Genomic DNA, 21,114 nt, shown 5'->3' with positions numbered 1-21,114 from the left:
ATGTTGATTTTACTGTAAGCCTTAGCTTCCAATACAAATAAAGCATCTGGAAAAAAAACCCAGAAAGACTACAGCTGAAGGATACACTTTGGGTGAGATACTACTTTTTAACTAGATTTATTTTATTTCTATTAAAACACAAAAGCAATTTTGCCTGCTGTAATAACCATGGAAGGCACATCCTTGTTTTGAAAATGACTTAATGGCCCTTTATTCTAATGTGTCTTGCTCTACTCAAGTAATAAAATGCCTGATTTTCTATTAGCACTTACATTCTTTAAACATTGAGGTGCTCCATGCTAGGGGAAAGCCTACTGAAAGAGATGCTAAAGGAACACTTCAGGACTGTATGTGTTTCCTATTATTAAGCTTAGTGTTCAGCCTTACCTTAGGGCCAGGAGTTTCACAAGAGTTATTACTGACCAAGAGTAATTTTTCCCACTCTGGCACAAGAATTGGGGTAAAGAGTCTGCAAGAAGCACTTAATTCATAGAAGTGAAGGTCTTCATATCAGCTTATTTTATTCCATTAATGGTCTAAACCCAGTTGCTGAGCCTGTCTGCAGTTTGTTCAGTTTTCAACTGATCCTGGGTTCACACAAATCAACTCACACCTTGAGTTACTTTTGTGTCAAGTGTTGCACTCACAGAGGTGCAGGAGTCATGATCTTCCAGCCTTTACTGGATGTCCAGGTGGAAACTCACAGCAAGGTCTTGCCACTTCTGTGCAGGTTAAGGACCTTATCAGCATGCCTGCAGAAAAGCCACCTGGTCCTAAAGATCTAAAGAAGAGGGCAGTGGTTCCCTTGTCCTGGCCAAGAAGAACTGAGGACAGGTACTGATTTCCAAATGTCTTGGTGGGTGCTGATACAACCTGAACTGTGCTGACCCTCATGACTGCTGCATCTTTTATGTAAAATACATGATTTTTATTTTTCCTCATTTGGATGATTTTTCTGAACATTTCCTTGTAAAGGACAAAATAAGCCAAGCAGCCCAACAGAAGTAGAGACACCTCAATGACCTCTCTTTACCCAAACCAATCTTCTTCATTCATGTTTCTACAAAAGGCTTGGAGAGCTGGATGGATCTTGGATATTCTGGTGATACCTGAAGGAACTAAACTTCAGCAGTGTGCCTCAGAGAATCTACTCTGCTGCTTATACAACTGGGGGAAAAAGGCCAAAGATCAGGATATTTCCATTAGGACTCTATGAGGAAAAAAATGCAGAATCCTTCTACTTGCCCAGGTGTATTTCAGGTTGTGAAGGGATTATAGAATCATAGAATGGTTTGGGTGGGAAGGGACCTTTAAAGGTCATCTAACCCAAACACCCTGTAGTCAGCAGGGACATCTGCAACTACAGCAGGTTGTTCAGAGCCCCAAACAATCTGACCTGGACTGCTTGCATGGATGGGGCAATCTATGCCAGTGTCCCACCACCTTTACTGTAAAAAATTCCTTCCTTGTATCTAGTCTAAATCTCCTCTATTTTAAAACCATCACCCCATGTCCTGTCACAACAGGCCCTGCTAAAAAGTCTGTCCCTATCTTTCTTGTAGGCCCTTTTTAAGTACTGAAAGGCCACAATAAGGTCTCCCTGGAGCTCTTTTATTTGTAAATTAGTATCTGAGTGAGTTGCTGCTTTTATCAGACAGCTGGACAATACTGCTGGTGGGAAATCTTTTACAGCAACCTCACTGCAAGAAAGCAAAGAGACAGAGAAGTGCAGTGGGTTTACATTCAAAGAACAAAACCTGAGGTCTCTTTTCAAAAAAGAGAAGAACATCTAAAACTCTGCTGCCTCATTGCTTGAGGGACCTGGAGATCATCAGTGTTTTCTGGAAAATTTATGACTCCTTCATTCCTGGGCACATGCTTGCTGCATGGGAGCATTATTTACACCACCACCCTGGTTTCCTTCACCACCCAAGACTATTCCAAGTCGTGCTTCAGCAAGCCCTCAGCCTCACAAGCAAAGCTTTCTGGTGTGAAAGGCAGCTCGACAAACTGAATTAGTTGCGGTTTGTTAGCTCGGTTAGTAACTCTTTTTACAAGCTCTGCTCCATGCTGCCGTGCTGCTTTGCTGAGTCTCACTGTGAACACACTGATAATGACTCAACATCTCACTCTCCTTCCACATATTGGCTCAAGTGAGCAAACAATCAGAAATCCCAAACCATATGATGTCTGAACTTTTGCTTTAAATGCTTTAGCAGCTAACACAATTATGTGCATGTTAATGGATTAAGTCCAGGTCTTACTAAAGGGAAATAATTTTACATCAAATCAAATGACGAGAAGTACATGATTTTATTTTGTCCTACTAAAGGGTAAAATATAAACCAACCAGAATTTTCATAAGATGGCTGGGAACTGCTGTCTTTCTATCTTGTCTTGTGTATTTTAATTAACGTATTTTATGTGATGAAATTCACATTTCTTCAGAAAGCCAATGCCAGTTACTCCATCAAGACATTTTGTTTCCTCTGTGTATGCCATACATAGCAAACTATTTACTTACTAGTAATATGACTAAAGAAATGACCAAATGAAATTGCTGTTACCTGTGGTTGCACTCTCACCCTCACGATTTAACTTAAGTACTCCTACAGGTACAATGGATTTCACTTTTTTTTTTTTGTTGTAGAGTGTACAGAACCCATCTTGTTTGATACTGGCACTGACTGATGTTATTGCCTATGCTTGAGATGGAAGAAAAAGCTGCATCTCCCATCACAATGGCACTTCAGGCACAGCAGAATGTTCCCTCCCATTCAATTTCTCACTGTCATCGACTCTTTCACTAACTGCAGGGAAGAAAAAAGCTCTCACTTAAGCTTCTCACTCTCCCCCAAAGCCTCTCTCTAACACACACTAAATAAATTTCTGTGTATGAACTTCAAATATTGTCTTGTTGAATTATTTGCTTACAGATGCTGCAATGATTGACTGCTTTTTTTACTAGCAGAAAATCCTTACTACTTGGTAATAAATACTTCCTAATTATGTAACAGATAGGAAATCAGGAAAATGCTACATATGTGTGACTAAAAGCACCAAAATAATAATTCAAGCCTCTGGCTACAAGATATTATTCCTTAACTCATCTATTTGTCATCCCATCTGATGTGGTATTTAGAAAAGACTCTAGATGAGCACTGCCTGTATGAGTGACAGCTCAATCCTTCTGATTGAGCCACGACATATTAAAAATAAGATCACATCAGTTAACATGAAAATGATTATTCATATATTTAATCTCTTAGTCATAATTAATACTATGTACATTTAAATCAGCTGTGTCATACATAATAGCTGAAAGCCAGTTTGAACAAAATATTTTTTCTTGTTTTAAGAAGCCAAGCCCTCACTGAACCTTGTGTTTAATGTCAAAATATCTGTGCTACTGTGTGCATCATGATCACAGAATGGTTTAGGTTGGAAGAAACCTTAACGATCATCTAATTCCAATCCCTCTATCATGGGCAGGGACACTTCCCACTAGACCAGGTTGCTCAAGGCCCCATCCAACCTGGCTCTGAACAGTTCCAGGTTTGGAGTCTCCACCAGATCAAAAGTAAATGCATGAACCATAAGGATGTTGTAAAGTGTAAACAGTCAGACAACAACAAATACCACTGCAAACACCTGCTTCATTCTCATGGAACTAAACAGGACAGAAGGGTATTTTCTGTCTTTAAGGATTTCTTTTTTTCTGGAAAATGGGACTATAAATACTTTTCTAGGACAATCTGAACTTTGTTATCTTACCCATGGTTTCTGAAGTCTGGCTGCCAACCACACGAAGAAGCATTGGTTGACTGCTGTCTGACCTCTGCAAAGAGGTAGAAGGGGATGAAAGTGTTGTACCATTCACCTTGGCATCTGCTTGTGGCTGAAAATTGAAAAAAGAAAAGATTATCGTAGAACCACAGAATGTTAGGGGTTGGAAGGGATCTCCAGAGATCATCAGGTCCAAACCCCCTGCCAAAGCAGGACCACCTAGGGCAGGCCCCACAGAAACACATCCAGGCTGGCTTTGAGAGTCTCGAGAGAAGGAGACTCCACAACCTCTCCTGGCAGCCTGTTCCAGTGTTCTGTCACCCTCACTGTAAAGAAGTTTCTCCTCATGCTGAGGTGGAACTTCCTGTGTTCTAGCTTATATCTATTATTCCTTGTCCCATTACTGGATGCCACTGAAAAGATCCTGTCCCCTTCCTCTTGACACCCACCCCTCAGATATTTATAGACATTAATAAGATGCCTTCTTTTCTCCAGACTAGATCATTATTAACAGATCAGTACAGTTGCAGAAATCTTTAAATCTGTGTATTTTTTTATTGATTCCAGAAATACACACAATTTTCTGTCTGCTATTAAGTAAATATATTCATTCAGACAATGTATTTGAATTCCAAGTAAAACAAAGATGATGACTAAGTAAATACAGCCAAACATGAATTAGTTTTCTCACTTGCAGCCTGTAGAAAAACATTCTTTGACTCACCACAAGAGCTACAATTTCTTGATTTGTTGTTGTTGGTAACACTTCACACATCCTGTTTGGCAGATGCCTCTAGAGAGATCTAGAAGAAAGGCCTGAGGACTCACCTGCTCCAGCAGCTGCCTCAGCCTGTGCAGCTGTGACTCCAGCTGTTTGTTGTGATCTTCCAGAATCTGCATCCTGGCCTCCAGGCGGCCCTTGTGCTGGCGAAGCAGCTTGGCTTCTGCAATGAGTTCAGCGTCACGGGGGCTCTGGGGAGACACCGGCATCATCTCCGGTGGGGACGGCAGTGGAGACAGTCCTTTGTGGTCGTGCTGCTGCTTTAAACGGTCGTACTCTGCTTGCAAGTTTCTGTGGAGAAGTAACAAGGAGGTGAAAAAGTTATGAAGCTGAATAGGCTGGTGTAGGTGTCGTGGTAGGGCCACATGGGCCCAGCACAAACCCAGACAGGTCCTGGAATATTGAGACGTGGTCCCCCTTTCCCCGCTCCCTCCTGCAGGAGTCAGGGTAACGTGGGAAAAGGGACAAAAGCACAGGACCTAATGTGTCTGCTAAGCAAGTCTCCTTCTGGGGTGAGAGCACCTGGACTGGCTGCTGCTTCTCCCTGACCAGGCCTATGTTTCTGCCTTTCATGGCCACAGCCTGGCAGAATCCCTTTTCATTGGGTAACTGCTGGCTTTGGTTTCCCTGTTGGCCCAGTTGAATCTTGGGCAAGTGATAAATACAGGCTGATTTGTATTCACCTTGCCTTGCCTGCTTGGACCTGACTTGCTTTAATTTGCCTTGCCTGCCTGGACCGCCTTGCCTCGAGTTGCCTGGTCCAAGATCTGCGATAGAAGCCACAAGCCCTACTCAACCGCAAGCTGAGAAGCCATGAGCCTTAGGATCCAAGTCTCGCTTCCCCTTGCAGCTAGAATTTTTGCCGTGCCTCAGTTTACCCAGGAAGATGCAAGAGCCCTTCGTGAAAATCGCGTCGTACCGCCCGCCGTCCTCCTGGAGCCAGACCAGCCCCCCGGAGACCATGTGGCACTCCTGCCAGCAGCCAGCCATGCCTGGCACATGAGAGCACCCCAAAGAGCCTCCAAGGTTAATACAGCAGCAGCACCCGCCCCTGCTTGGGGTAGAACCTTTTGTGAGTAATTAATTCATTGCCTCCTTGGCTTAGCGGTTCTTGTCGAGTCTTCCTGCTCCGTGGTCGAGTGCCATATTGCTTCTGGGGATTCCTTCTTTCTGTTATTCCTCCTGGTTTGCTTAAAATTGTTAAAATTGGTGATATTTGCCTAAATACTGCACATTCCCACTGTAAATGTGCATTCCAACTGCACATCGAACCTGTTTAATAGTTTTGGGCAATTTTTCATATTAATAAAAAGTTGTTAATATTTTAATTGATATTCATATTTGCCATAGTATTAATGTCATAAATTCATAACAGTAGGCTATCCTCTGCATGGGGCAGTGAGAAGACACCTCCTCCCATGTGGTGTCATCTGAGTAGCGACCTGGGGTGGGGTAGGGGTGGGGGTGGGGTGTGGAATGCAGAGGCTCACCTACACCTTCTGCCTGTCTTTCTACTGAGCCCACGTGTGTGTAGGCTTACACTTGGCAGATCTGCACAGGGACCTGTGATTCAAGCATTGCCTAAAGGCTCCCTGCATCACCAGAATTCACAATTTCATTCCCTCCCAGGGCACATAAGGCAGAAGGCTGGCTGGGCTCCAGGCACCCTCCTGAATACTGGGCACGCTCTATCCTGGGCTCAGCCCTCCCTTGGCTTCCTGCTTTTTATCCTTTCTAGCTGAAGCTGGACTGTTTGCTTCCATGCACCAATACACTGGAGAAGTAATTAGTGCTAGAAGAGGACTTTGAGTGATCAAAGCACTTTACAAACACTAATCAAAGTGGATGCCACTTTGACCACATGGCCAGCCTGTCTGTTTTACAGGTGAGAAAGCTAAGACAGAAAGGTGGCCATACAAAGTCAGGGAAAAACACACAACTAAGGAGTTTATTTGCAACTCTGCAGTCATCAGTCAGGTCACATCACCCTCCTCTCTTTTTATTTACAACTGCATTTCAAGCTTGGCTCTAAAGTTACCAACCTATGATGAGGAAAAAACAATCTGTTAAATTGCACTGCACTAACTCCTGGGATTATAATTTCCATTTCCATTTGGATTTCCCTGTCCAGAGTGCTGCAGTCTACTGTAACTTTAGGTCACGGCTAAGCTTGTTTTATTCCAGTGAAACGCTCTACAGGTTAATACGATCTACAGCAGTCCACATGAAAAAAAGTAACCTTACCAAGCAGAAAGAGCACAGGAGGTAAGAAACTGACACCTTGTTAGAGAGAAGGCAGTGTGAAATCTCAAAAATAGTAACTTGTACCAAAACGTTGTAGGCAAGGGAAGCCTAATAAACTGCACTGGGATTCTGTTGCTGTGATGTTCCTTTGCAGTTCTCCAAAGGAGGGAAAAAAGGCTGGATGCTGTTAGCTGCTTACTCATCACAAGCGCTGACCCAGATTTTATTTTTTCCCAACTCGCTCTTGTTTGAGGTTGTGAGAACTGATACTTTTTGCCAGTTCTGCCTCCAAACCACAATACACACTGACAGTTTGGTCTGGAGGCTTAATAGCACCTCAGAAACCTCCCCCAAACAACTTGATTAAGCTCTGAAACACTTCTAAATGTATGGTGTTGTGACCAGAACAAGAACTAAAGCAGTATGCATCATTTCCCATGGATAAGAAAACAATGCCAGAGACAAAGAAAGGCTGCTGACTGTTCCTTAAATGTACTTGTGCCCCTCAGCAGCTGGCATGATGGATGTGTCCTAAACTGGACCTGTGGCACCCTCCCATTCATTACAGGATCTCTATGGGATGCAGAAGTTTTAAAAGGTGAAACACACAGGGTTGATCACTCTTAACTTCAGGATATTCCAAAATCCAAGACTTCTTTCTCTAAAACACATATGAAGAGGGAAGACTACAGAAGGATTTTTTTTTTCAAAGAAAGGTTTTTGTCTTAACCAAATGCAGAGTTTCAAGTCCACAAAAATCATCTGGGAAAAAGAAAGAAGGGCTCCACTGGGTGTTGCCTTCCACATAATTGCATGTCTTCTGATACTTCTAGCTGAATGGACTGGTGAATGATTAATAAAGCTACAAAAAGGAGTAAGAATGAGCATGGCAACAGTACTGAACACAGCTCTTCCTGCAGACTAAAGCTTATGTAGGACTGATCATCTAACTTGTTTTTCACAAAGTCTGTAGATAGTGGCTCTTCCTACCCCATGAGGAATTTCCCAGATGTACGATACAGGCAATACTCTACAAACAGCAGGCTCAAAAGTTTGAAGTGCTATAAAGCAAAAGATAAAATATCACCCTAAGGGAAATTAAAAAAATGCACTTGGTCGTATGTTACACAACGTAACAACCTGCTATAAAGAGAGATACAAATATCTCCTCAACTATCAATACAGAGAGGATCTTCCATTAAGTATGGTATTGAAAAACAAGTGAGGACCAGGGAATAATTCAGACAAAACTGCCTTCCTGTCTGATAAAAAAAACAATTAAAAACTCTTTTTGAAAGCCTACAGAAAAACCCAAACCAAACCAAAACACAAACCTATAAAGAATATTCCATACTACCCAAGCAAAGACATAACTGAATCTTTAAGTTCTGGAGTTAAATACAGTAATGTTGAAACAAAGGAATGTCAATTTGAATGATGCATGTGAGGTTTGCCCAGAGCACCCGGCTGTACCTTTCCAGTCCAGAGAACTGAGACTCATCACAGTAACAGCTTTCAGAGCTGCAAGAGTGATGCAGTGTAGATGATAAATAATACTGTAGTAACTGAGACCTAAATACACAGGAGAGAAGATGTGTATTAAAGTAGGAGAAAAAAGCTGAAAATTAAAAAATAAAGAAAGAATTTGAAACTTGCTGTAAGGAGAGAATGATTTGCTCCTAATTCTACCTCTGGAATAGTTTCAAGCTGTGTGCTGAAAAAGTATTGCTACTGAATGCCAGGTAGCCAAGGCACTGCCCGCAGACCTCAGTGTAATGCCTCTGTGTCCCAAGGAAAGGCACTCTCTGACATTTTCAGCACCTCCTGATCATTGGGAAAATGTATTCTACTTCAGTAAGACACGTATTCCAAAGAAAGCCCCCATATATTCCATTTACTATGCTTGCACCTCTTTGAAGCATTCATGAAGAAAAAGAACAGAGGAAGCATGGCATATAACCTTGATTTATGCAACTGTAAAGAGCTGGGTAGTAAAGAGCTCATGAGCTATTAATCACATATATCACTGGCAGCATTAATTGCTTGGTGATGGAAATCCTAGTGGACTCCATTTGCTGAGTAGTCCTCTCAGAGGCAATTGAGAATTTGTGAGTTTGCGTTATTTTTCATCTCCCTACAGAAAATCAGTAGCCTGAAGAAACAGACAAAGCTGAACCACCTACTCCTGTTCCCTGCTAGAGTGCCAGTCATGATGCTTCACACTCAGAAGATCAAGTTCCCCTTCTTCAATGACAAATAAAAGCCAAAAGGAAACACACAGCATGTTTACAAATGCATCACTTTCTTGCTACTGGCAACTGTGTAGAAGGAACTTATTTGAGTAGGCCATTCATCAGTCTTCAGATCTGAAGGAATACCATAGCTGCATGGAAACAGGGAAGCTTTGAGATCCAAGGTATTAGTGCTTCTTCAGTGGCACAGAGCCCACTGTGCTCCCAGTGCAAGTCAGGAAAGCACAGGAAAGGCAAATAGCTCTGTCTGGAGATCTCATTTACTAACTTATTATAATATAGCTAGGAGCTGGGAGGAGAAGAATAAAATGTAAGAGAAGTCTACCTTTTATGTCAGTGGTATCAACAAATATTGGGAAACATTCACTTTCTCTAGTCATTAAATTAGCAGGAAAGTGTTTTAATTATTTGCAAAACATTCTGATTCTCCGTTACTGCAAAATTGTATGCTCTCTATTTAATGCTAGGACAGTAAGTCCTAGTCAGTATAATCCATCCTACAGTATAACCTATATAATGTAATGCTTTAGATGGACACTAAATATCTCTCTTCCCTGTTTCTTAAATATATGAATTCCTAAGGAAATGTCCAAATGTTTTGGGGAAAATTTTATAAATATTTTTTTTCTCCTCTTATACTGCAATATAGTATTACTGCCTTCCATAGAAAGTTTACTTGAAATCTACTGAACGCATAATAAATGGCCTCATCACAATATTCCATGTGATGTAAAACTAAGCATGAGTCTGAAGGTCTAATACTGAAATGAAACATTTTCACAGATTGAAAATATTCTCTAAAATGCTCATATTTTAGCAAATATAAATTATTTAGCAGTAAAATTTCAGCCATAAATTATTGAAGGAAGTCATATTTGCAAGCCACAAAGCACTAAGGTCTCAAAATGCTAGCATATAAATAATAAATATCTAACAAGAGTCCCTTGGAACTGAAAAAAAAGAAAAAATCCCAGTCAGAACTGTGTTACAGCTAGGTCAGTTTATAAGCTGCATAATACATTTCAGAAGAATTCAAAATAAGCAGCAGATCTTTAAACTGTCTGAAAGCAAACCCTCAGAATTACAATTTCAAAATGTCTTTTTCATTTAAGTAACAAGGCAAGATGGAAATATTTGGAGACAGAAACTGCTGCTGAAAAGCAAATGGAGGTCAGAATTCAATAAATAGCTCAAAAGAGATGAGGAAAAGTCAAAGCATGAAGCAAGAAAGTTTTTTGGTTGGGTGTTTTTTTGTTGTTGTTTTGTTTTGTTTTTGCTTTGGTTTTAGCAGGAAACTGTGGGGAGTGAAAGAAAAAGAGAAATGACAAGTAAGTGTTTGGAATATTGTAGGATTGCTTCTTGCTGGTACTTGATGCAGCTTTCCCAGGAGCTGCTGAAAAGTGACTGCATGTGCTGACTCTAACTGTAAAATAATACAGCAGAGTGAGTGTGTCAGTGTGAGCTGAAATTCCCCCCACACCAACAATAACCAGGCTAGCTCAGTCTGGAAGCGAGTGAAAGTTGTATTTACAAGCAGAATCTACAATCTATGATGAAATGCAATGAATATGTACAAATATACAAAATTCACAACATTTACAAATACATACAATCAACAGAAAAGCACAACCAAGCTCCCTTTGCTTCCCCCCCAAAGGGGATCTCCCAAGGGGCCTCTCTCCCAGGGGCTGCCTCCCCCCAGACCCCCCTAGCAGAAAGCAGAGTTAGGTAAAAGTAAAGAGGCTGTTAACTTAGCTCGCCAAGGTCAGTGTGTGTTATCTTCAGCCAGAAGAGAAGAAGAAAAAGCAGCCAGACAGCCCAGCAAGTTGCCCTGTCTGTGCCTACTTTGTTTTGAGTAGTGGTTCTTAAACATTTCTATCTATCCAATGGAAGTGTTTAGAATAATCATTATTTTGCTTTCTTACACCCAATAGTGACTTATTTACACTTTTTCGCTTTCTCTGCTTGAGCTTTGAGAAGACAAATTAAAAAGACAGTTTCAAACCATCACAGTGAGATAAATCTTCATTGTCAAATGTTCAACAGAAGTGTATGCTACAGAAGTTGTGTTAACACAGGCAGGAAGGCAAGACTGCTCATCTAACACTGCTAGCTTCCCACTCACTTGCCCTGCCAGGCACAAGTACCACATCCTGCTCAGCACCAGCAAGGAGACATTGCTCCAGCAACAAGACCTGAGGTATTTATAATGGGGATGGAAGAATTCAGGTGCTTTACAGCTAGGCTGAAGACCAGGCAGTCACAACGTGATCTGCATCACATCCAGCTAATTTCCAGGCAACAGATTCACTGAGTCTTCATGTTGCAGCAATAAGGGTTTTTAGGATCAGCGAGGGAAGGAATATGTGCTCACCCACTGGAACCGGCTTCACGCAAGGAATTCAGTCCCAGGTTGTTGATTACCTTTGACAACAGCCACAAAAGGTTTGCACAAACTCACAGAAGGAGAACGATTAGAAAACAGAATACTAAAGGAACAAGAGTGTTTTTCAAAGGTAGGTAAGAGCCATAGGAATGGCTCCTGACTGACCTTGTCTGAACAGGTTTATTTTTCTAAACAGGATTCAGTGTTTCCTCCATAAAATCATAGTTAGCTGGCTGTGAAAAGCTATCAGGACAACAAGAATGTGTTCTGTTTTGAGCATCTGCCTCACATTTTAAGTACAAGTTATTTATAGCTGTTTGCAGAGACAAAAGTCATGATTTTGTCATAATCAATGAGAATCACAGCAATGTGACCTCCATGTTGTCCTACAGAAACAGACCTCTTTGTCCCTGCTGCACTGAGACCTGAAGCATCCACAAAAAGGTTAGGCTGCTTGCAGTGGCATCCCATCCCTAACTGAGCCTCCAACAGCACAAAAGTGAAACCAGAACACAATAATCAGAGAATCACAGAATGGTAAGGGTTGGAAGGGACCTCCAGAGATCACTGAGTCCAATATCTCTGCCAAAGCAGGATCACATACAGCAGGTTACACAGGAATGCATCCAGATGGGTCTTGAAAGTCTTTAGAGAAGGACACTCCACAGCCTCTCTGAGCAGCTTGTTCCAGTGCTCTGGCACCCTCACAGGAAAGTTTTCCATCATGTTGAGGTGGAATTATCTGTGTTCCAGTTTGTGTCTGTTGCCCCCAGTTTGTTAAAGCCTACAGCTCTTGTTTAATCCAGAACTGCTAATCTTGAAACCAGGTATTTGTAAGGTGTAATTCCTGTGAGAGATCCTTTAATGTGCCATTTCTCACTAGTAGTTGTTCTAGTTATATTCAGCACAGCTCACACTGAAATTTAAGGCATGAACTCCAAAAAGGATTTTTCTAGCCTATTTTGCTGTCTAACTTCAGGTTACACTAATGTTCAAATATCACATTTCTAATCTAAAATGAGGCTGTTAAAAAAACATCCACCTTTTCTGGTGGGCAGCTTATTTTCTGTACAGATAGAAAAGTTTTAAGGTTTATTTTTACCTTCTTCCTTGTGCTGTTTAAAGAAAGTACCATCCCTAAGCTATTTTACTATCTGTACAGTGCTAGTACTTTGGAAAATACTTGGGCTTTATGTGCTGCTCAGTAGGAAGTCTGTTTCCAACAAAATCTCACTGCTGTTCAGAGAGCAACAACTTTGTTTACTACAGCTTTCTGTCTGAAACACTTTCCTCATCCTTTATGCCTATTGATCCTCTACATTCTCCCAAGTCCTCCTGATAAAGGAGCCACGGTAATTGATTAGTACCATTCAAAGAAGACTTATGCGTGAAGAGAAGATCTATGAGAGTGCCAACTCCTGCATTATTTCCTTGACATGCCTAAAGTAAATGATTACTGCATTAAACTCTCAAAGTAAACAAAAGTACCTAGCTCTTAAAGAAGCCAGAAAAAATTGCATGAAAAAGCCAATAGACTGTACCATAAAAGCTGAAGACAGCAGAAGGCAAACATAAATGGGTTTTTTGTGGATCTAAGTGATTTCTATCTTACAGCCTGATTTTGGTTGCAGCTACAAATCTGCCAGGGTCAAGATCTACCAGTTTTTATGCTGATGGCACAAACCTCCAGAGTACTGTAGAAAGAGAATTGCAGTGTTGTGACGCTGCAAGAATCCAGTCAAGTGTTTGGGGGATTTTTATGATTCATGAAGATAACACTTGAAAGTGGTAAATGACATCTGGTATTGAAAGGCTAAAGACATGGCAAGAAGCAACACCAAAGACATAGAAAAAAAAATACAGCCCAACCTTTAACCACCATGAAAGTATTCATTAGAAGAAAATGCAACTTTATAACTCACCCCTAAAAATGCTATCAAAATGAATTCCATCTAACTGTGCAGTACAGTTATTTCACAGTTCCTTTACTTCAAATGAATTCAGATAATTTCAAAGCCTCATGTATCCCAGTGGCCAACCTTTTTGAAAAAAGCCTGTCTTCCCAAGAATTGCTACCTGTCTTTTCCAGAAATAGTTGCACAAGTCTGCACACCCTTCCCTCACTTGATGGAAAACTGAAGTAACATGAGTATGAAGCTCATTACTGCCACAGAAATAAAGGAAACAGTGGGACAGAAGGGAATAGTATGAAACAGAGCCAGCAGAGCTTGTCACATGTGGCACCATGAGTATTAAGTGACCCAATGCATGTCTTTGAAGCTTGCCAGTTTGGAGGTTTTGTGAAAGAAACAGTGCTGACTCATCAGTGAACTGGTCGTGGGAATCAGTTAAGGATGACTGGGATCAGTTAAGGATGATTGGGATGTCAGCCCCATGACCTACAGAGAGAAAGCTTTTCTTTGCCTCTGCAATGTGTGCCTGAGGGCTGCAGCAGCTGGTGGTGTAACCCACCTGTTCTCCTCCTCCAGGTCTGCAAGGATTCTCTCCAGTTCCCCTCTTTCTTCACTCTCCAGAGAAATCAGGATCTGGGCAGGACTTCGGGGCTGGCTCAGAGGGGACTCCTGGTTCAGACTTTGGCAGTAGTGCTGGATTAATAAGTGTTCATCATCACTGGAAAACAGAAGAGGACAAAGCTGACTGTTCCCTTCCTCATTTTTAACTTTGCAGTGAATATGAAGAGATGATTGATTGACTCTGAGTCTCTCATTTCTTACAAAGAGATTTGCTGAACTCTTTATAGCAAACAGCAGAACAATGTACCTTAAAGCAAAATCTGCTGAACTGTTTCATTTAGTCTCTAATAATTTTCCTTCAAGGAGGAGTCCACCTTTTTTCCCCCTGTGCTTCTCAGATACTTAAAGCCAAGTTTTGTCACATCCAACAACCTCAACTTTCCTCTTTTGTCTAATGTCAATTAGGAATTTGCTTGAGAAAAAAAAAGCATCTTCTGCTGCCCGATCTGTGTTGTGGAAAGGTCATTCCAGCAAAGGCAAAGTGTTATTTTTACACCCACAAACTCTGCTTATGCAATAAAGGTGTCCTCTGTTTATCACTTTTTCTCTATAAAATTGTAAAGGAGGTCAAATAAAAAATAATATTGACTTAATCTACTGAAATGATGCTATTTTTCAGTGAGTTTGTCATTTTTTATTTTTTTTTTAATTACAAATCATCTACACTATCAGAATACAAATATATGTGCTACATATGAGGTATTCCTTTATTTTTAATTGCCCTCAAAGCTATCTGGCATTTGAAACATCTCTGGAGGAGAAAGACAAATCCAATTTTGAAGCCCTTGACCACCTCCCAGAATTACATGGGTGTTTTAGATGCTAAGGAATTGCATCCAGCCCTAAGCTACACAGCTAGCAGTAGCAGTATCTGTGAGAAAACATGGAAGATTTCTCTTGACACAAGTCAAGGACACAAAAAAAACCCCACACTACTGTTGGGAATCTTGTTTTTCTTGTAGTACTTCATTATAACAAAATAATTCAGTCTAGCTTTCTTTTTTTTTTTTTTTTCCCCGTTACATTTTTAATCCAGAATTTAACAGGCATTTTGAACAGCTGTTATTGTTCAAAAATCAGAATTTTCCATGTTGCCATTTTGCTCCTGAAAATGTTAACGATGCCATTATGACTGCAGGAGTGCTGAAGCAATGTAGAGCACATTAACATCAGTTCATAAAAGGGAAATATTAATTTTTCACCACAGGCTTCCTTTCCTTTTTCTAAACAAAATTTTAAAGGCTTGCCGGTTCCTAAATTTATGCTTTTCATGAAACATTTCAACTGTGATTTCCTTCAAACAACTGCTTTGCATTTCTAAATATCCTTTATGCATCTTAAGTGAATTAACAGTGAAAAAGTGACATAACTGTTGCAATATAATGTCACTTAGCAAGACACATCCTTTCTTGTGTGATTTTTCAGCCTACACATATTTTGTATGCACAATTGCACTGATCCAACATAGTGGAAGATTGTGGTTTTTTATATATATATATATGTATATACACACACATTTTCTCTTTATTTCCCTCCTTCCCTGTCTCCATCTACCACTCTGACTGCAATTGTAAGCCTGATAATCCAAAACCTGTAAGGATGTCAACATGTAGTAGTTAAACATAACTTGACAAACAAGACTGAAAGAATTACAGCTGTGAATTCACAGTGAACTTTGATTTTGCTGCAATTTGTATCTGGACCATATTTCTTCCAAAATTCAGAATGTCCAGAATTATTCTCATTTTAATAGTAGCGACTGAGTAACAAACTGGATAGTCAGTGGTTAACTTATTAGCTGAATCTTATTAATACAACTTTTAATTAACCAAAGAAAATGAATTGAACAGTAAGACCAATGTGGAATATAAAAGATACTGTTTAAGAATGATTTTGTGACTGAAATATTCCAGTGGGGACAACAGGAAATTCCATAAACAATAGCATCCATAGCAATAAAAAACTGACATCCAACTTGGAAATAAAGCTTTTAACATTAACTGCGCAAAACTACACTACCAGTGCAAATGTGTTAAGTTTGAAAATGTCTCTGTAACCTTCTCCTTTCCAGAGCAACCTACTTGAATTGTACAGGGGATTTTCTTTCAAAGTTGGTAGGTAGTAATCCTAGTGAAAAGAGAGTACCAAGTGAAAAGAGAAACTGTTTTGAAACAAAGAAACAGGTTTATTACTATCCAAGAGTATCTCACAAGATTTTGCTTCTCACTCAAGATTTCCATTCTCATTTTCATAAGACTTATAGAATGGTCAACTCTTTCTAATCCCCCTGACATGGGCAGGGACATCTTCCACCACACCAGGTTGCTCAAGGCCTCATCCAACCTGGCCTTGAACACCTCCAGGAAGGGGGCATCCATGACCTCCTGGGCAACCTGTTCTAGTGTCTCATCACCCTAACTGTAAATAATTTTTCTTATATCCAGTCTAAATCTATTCTCAAGCTTCAAACCATTCCCTCTCATCCAATCACTGCAAGCCCTTGTAAAAAGTCCCTTCCTGGCTTTCTTGCAGGCTCCTTTCAGCTACTGGAAGGCTGCTGTAAGGTCTCCCCAGAGCCTTCTTTCCTCCAGGCTGAACAGCCCCAACTCTTACAGCCTGTCCCTATAGGGAAGGTGCATGAGTACTGTTTAGAGGCTGTGCTTTGCAGGAATGCTAAAAATTTGATGAAAAGAACACTCTGTCTGAATTTTCAAACAACATCCAACCTTTAAACTGTGGTAAGGATGGTAAGGAATGTAGAACAGAAAAAAACCTCCACTTTTAGAAAAGTTGGAATTTCTTAAATATTTCTTCGGAATCTGTTTTATGGCTTCTTCTAAACAGTTAATTAACTAAGAGCAAATTTGCAAGTATGGCAACAACTTACATGCTTCTATCCTGTTTCCAGAAACATGACTCACCAGAATCACAGAACATTAGGGGTTAGAAGGGACTTCAAAAGATCATCTAGTCCAACCTCCCTGCCAATACTAGTGTATCTTCTCACAGATCAGTAAAGTTGTTGTCTTAAAGACATTTCAAGCTCAAGTATAATGAATCTTATTTTGTTTGAAATGAGCTTTGGCCCATCACACGTTCAAACACAACAGCAGAAATCCTTGGTTCACACAGTTCCTCACTGCAGCAGAGATTCATGAGGATGAGTAATTGCTTCTCTGCAACTTGGTATCATAGAATCACAGTATCATAGAATGGTCTGGGTTGGAAGGGACCTCCAAAGGTCATCTAGTCCAACTCCCTCTGCAGTTAGCAGGGGCATCCTCAACTAGATCAGGTTGCCCAGAGCTTTGTTGAGCCTCACCTTGAATATCTCCAAGGATGGGACCTCAACTACCTTCCTGGGCAACCAGTTCCAGTGTTCCACTGCCCTCATGGTAAAGAACCATGTTATTAACCTTCACAAGAAAAAAACATGTCAAAAATATTTAAGTAGCCTACTTACATGCTTTCATTAGGTGAAATACTGTCATTTAGATAAGAACCATTGGTGTTCTCCATTTCTGCTAGCCTATGGAAAAATAAAAAATTAAAAGAATTAAAATAAATTCTGTGTCCCAGAAACTTTATTTGCTCTAACATTCCTGAAAGAATTCAAGAGCAGGATGTTTTTGATGATTTTGAGAATTGGAAACTCAAATTAATTTATGCTCACTGTTGATTAGCAAAAGGTTTTGCAATAAGCTATTGCAAAGGATTGGTTTATCTCTTACAATGACCTGGCTAAACTCACTTCTAAGTCGTCAACCCTTTCTCTGCGGTTATATTCCACTCCTCATCATTAATTAATTCCATAATCAAAGAAAGGCCTTGAGATGCCAGGGGATTACACAAATTGCTTTGTACCTGGCAAAGTCATTATCCGAACTGTAACTATCAGTCATTTCCCACAGGTTTTCAACACTCAGCCTTTCCTAAACAGAAATACAGAAATACCTCTCCTGATCAAGTAATTCTGGGGAGAAAACGAGGAGGTTGGAATAAATATTTTTCAATACCTCAACCCCAGCAAATTTGCTCACCTGGTGGAAAAATATTTCTTTGTTCAATTAACTCACTTTTTGACTCTTAAGAGCAGCATGAAAGCAGACAAGGGAACTAAAGCAGTGATACACCACTATTTTAATCCTCCAAATCAAGGGAAAATCCTATTTATGGTATTCACAAGGAGAATTACTTAACATTAAAACAGTACTTGAGATTTATATGAGTTTGGAGGCTTCTGCTCTTCTGATTTGCATGACTTCACCAGGGTCCATGTTTAAAAAAAACCCTCTACATAGAATGTTTTTCAGTTGGAAGGGGACTTTTAAAGATCTAGATCAACCCCCCTGCCACAGGCAGGGACATCTTCCACTAGATGAGGTTGATCAGAGCCCTGTCCAAGCTGACTTTGAATGCTTCCAGGGATGGGGCTTCCATAACCTCTCCAGGCAGCTTGTTCCAGTGTTGCACCACTGTAACTGTCTTCCTTGTATCTAGTCTAAGTTTAAAACCATTACCCCTTTTCCTGTCACAATAGGCTCTGCTAAAAAGTCAGTAATCTCAGTGAAGATCCCACAGCATCTAAAGGCAGCTTCTGACCACATATATGCTCTGGCATGCAAGTTAGCTGACAGGCTGGTTAGTAGTAACCACAGACAATGCTCTCCATCCCAGAGCTTGCAAAGCAGAACCCCAAACCCTATGTTTCCTTAAGAGGCCCTCAGGTAGCAGCTAGCCTTTGGGATTTGGGGTTTTTAAGAAATGATTGTTTAGAGAAAGATCTGCCTGACATCCAGCTGGTCTCATACCTGCTAGCATAATGTTCAATGCGTGAATGAGTATCATCATGTGAAAGCTGAGGGGACGAAGCAGGCCTATAAGGCAGAAAACACTGATTAATCACAAACAATACCCCTTTAAAAGTTAAAAGATACTTAGAGCTATGCCTGTACCCTCACATCTCTGTGCCTTATGCTTACACTCTTTGATAAACACCAAGTTACAACTCTGGGTGCTGTATGTGCCTCCTCAGGCCATCGATGCATCCATGTTTTGTGGTACCACACCAGGGACTGTGACCATTATGCAACCCATCTGCTGCAACGACTCCTCTTCACACCAATCCCCAAAGAATCCTTTTCCAAAGGATTTACAGAAGAACTTTCACCCTGTTTTTTCCTTCACACCTGCCTCCTTCATTGTGATGTGCTGCTTCACATGCAGCCCTGCACTGGCTATGAAAGCCTTGCTGGGCACCTCTCCTCTGCCTCCTGCCCTGCTCCCGTGCTTGCTTCCAGCACATCCCATTTCACAGGGCCTTTAAGGACTTCTCCACAAGCAACTACAAATAAATATGAGAAATACAAAATGTCTGAAACAAGCCTTTAATACCAGACTGCAGACAGTGAGGATTTTGCCTAGTGTCTTTCAAGAGTGTCAGTCTAAACCATAGAACACTGTGTTATACAGAAGGACAGTTGTGAACTAGAGTTTGGGTCTTCTGCCTGACAAATCAGATGGTATGAGGTCCTTTTCACTTTTTTTGTTGATGAAAACAATTGATGGGACTTCTCTCATTAATTAACGTATTGTTTCTTACAGCCTCAACCCCAGAAAACATTACTCTTGAATTATGTTGCCTGTGTGGTTCGGAGAGCAACCTTTCCTGCCATGTAGGATTTTGCCAGTCTACATCTATCAGGAGCTGCTGGAGTAACAGAAAATGATACAGCTTCCCAAACTGTATGGCAATATAGCATTTTAGCTTATTTTAACTTCCTTTTATTCCATCTCTGATGACTCTCCTTCTGGGACTTCTGAATGAGGAAGGGTTTTCCCTACATTTTGAATTGTTGGAACCTGTGGTTCAGGTTGAGTCTGCTCAACAGGGACTGAACTGCATTGCATGAGCAGTTAAGATGGGCATTTACTTGTTATAAACCAAAACTGTGATTATCTTGTGGTTTATAACGCTCCCATGTTAGAAATGTGATAATCTTGCAGTAAATCTACTAGACTGGTCATCTTCCAGTTCTCTTATCAGCCTCAAAGGGTGCTAGAAAATCAAGATCCTTCGAAATTCATAGGAGTGATACACAAAATTCATCAACATTAGTGATGGGAGGGATACATAAAATTCATCAACATTAGTGTATCTTCTCACAGATCAGTAAAGTTGTTGTCTTAAAGACATTACAGCTCAAGTATAATGAATCTCATTTTGTTTGAAATGAGCTTTGGCCCATCACACATTCAAACACAACAGCAGAAATCCTTGGTTCACACAGTTCCTCAGTGCAGCAGAGATTCATGAGGATGAGTAATTGCCTCTCTGCAACTTGGTATCATAGAATGGTCTGGGTTGGAAGGGACCTCCAAAGGTCATCTAGTCCAACCCCCTCTGCAGTTAGCAGGGACATCCTCAACTAGACCAGGCTGCCCAGAGCTTTGTTGAGCCTCACCTTGAGTATCTCCAGGGATGGGGCCTTAACTACCTCCCTGGGCAACCAGTTTCAGCGTTCCACTACCCTCATGGTAAAGAACTTGTTTCCTAACATCCGTTCTAGTTTGTGTATGAAAATCTACACTGAAGGGAAGTGAGCGGAAAAGGATGCAATTTATCTAGACCAGTGGATTATGCATAAGGATGATTTTCTGATAAATTATTGCTGTCTCCATTTTTTCATGTTTGACATACAGTAGATTTTAAGGATCAACAAAAGGGGTCTTGGTTTCAACACTCACTCAAATGTTGCTGCTAATACTGTGCACAGACTAGAAAATCTATATTAAAAGTAGCTCTTATCCTGGCAGTGCACATGTGTTTGTGCTATTATGAAGGAGAAGACAGCACCTGTCTGGGAGCAACTGGTCAAGGAAGAGATGTCCCTTTGGCCAGCAGCACAAAGCAAAGGATGGGCTTCACTGCATGTCCACATATTTTGCTGCCTTGACACTAAGTTTCAACATCAGAAGTGAACAAGGTGTGTAATTTTTTTAAAATTTATTTGACACCACCACAGTGCTATATGACCTGTTGAAGCTGACTTTGTCTCTCTGACAACTGCAGGCAGGGGAGGAGGTTACATTTCCAGGTTTGTCTGCAGTGCAGACCTATAGCTTTCAGAA

At 40.7% G+C, this 21,114-nt stretch overlaps 1 protein-coding gene across 5 annotated transcripts in view; it reads right to left on the bottom strand.

Moving 5' to 3' along the window:
• The window catches only part of DMD (dystrophin), an 851,798-nt gene that overhangs the window by 15,524 nt on the left and 815,160 nt on the right, over positions 1–21,114 (bottom strand). For 4 of the 5 annotated variants that reach the window (XM_054391265.1, XM_054391273.1, XM_054391289.1 and 1 more), the window contains 5 exons: positions 18,795–18,860; positions 17,447–17,512; positions 13,922–14,080; positions 4,615–4,858; positions 3,775–3,898 (listed from right to left, as the gene is read on the bottom strand). In XM_054391265.1, coding sequence (XP_054247240.1) covers positions 3,775–3,898; positions 4,615–4,858; positions 13,922–14,080; positions 17,447–17,512; positions 18,795–18,860 — 659 coding nt within the window. The remainder of the gene's footprint in view (positions 1–3,774; positions 3,899–4,614; positions 4,859–13,921; positions 14,081–17,446; positions 17,513–18,794; positions 18,861–21,114) is intronic. The other variant, XM_054391280.1, reaches the window with a different exon arrangement.

Source organism: Indicator indicator, chromosome 1 (genome assembly GCF_027791375.1).
Source record: "Indicator indicator isolate 239-I01 chromosome 1, UM_Iind_1.1, whole genome shotgun sequence".
NCBI classification, from domain to species: domain Eukaryota; kingdom Metazoa; phylum Chordata; class Aves; order Piciformes; family Indicatoridae; genus Indicator; species Indicator indicator.
Note: the sequence above shows the minus strand (reverse complement) of the source record. Positions and strands in the feature narration are given on the sequence as shown.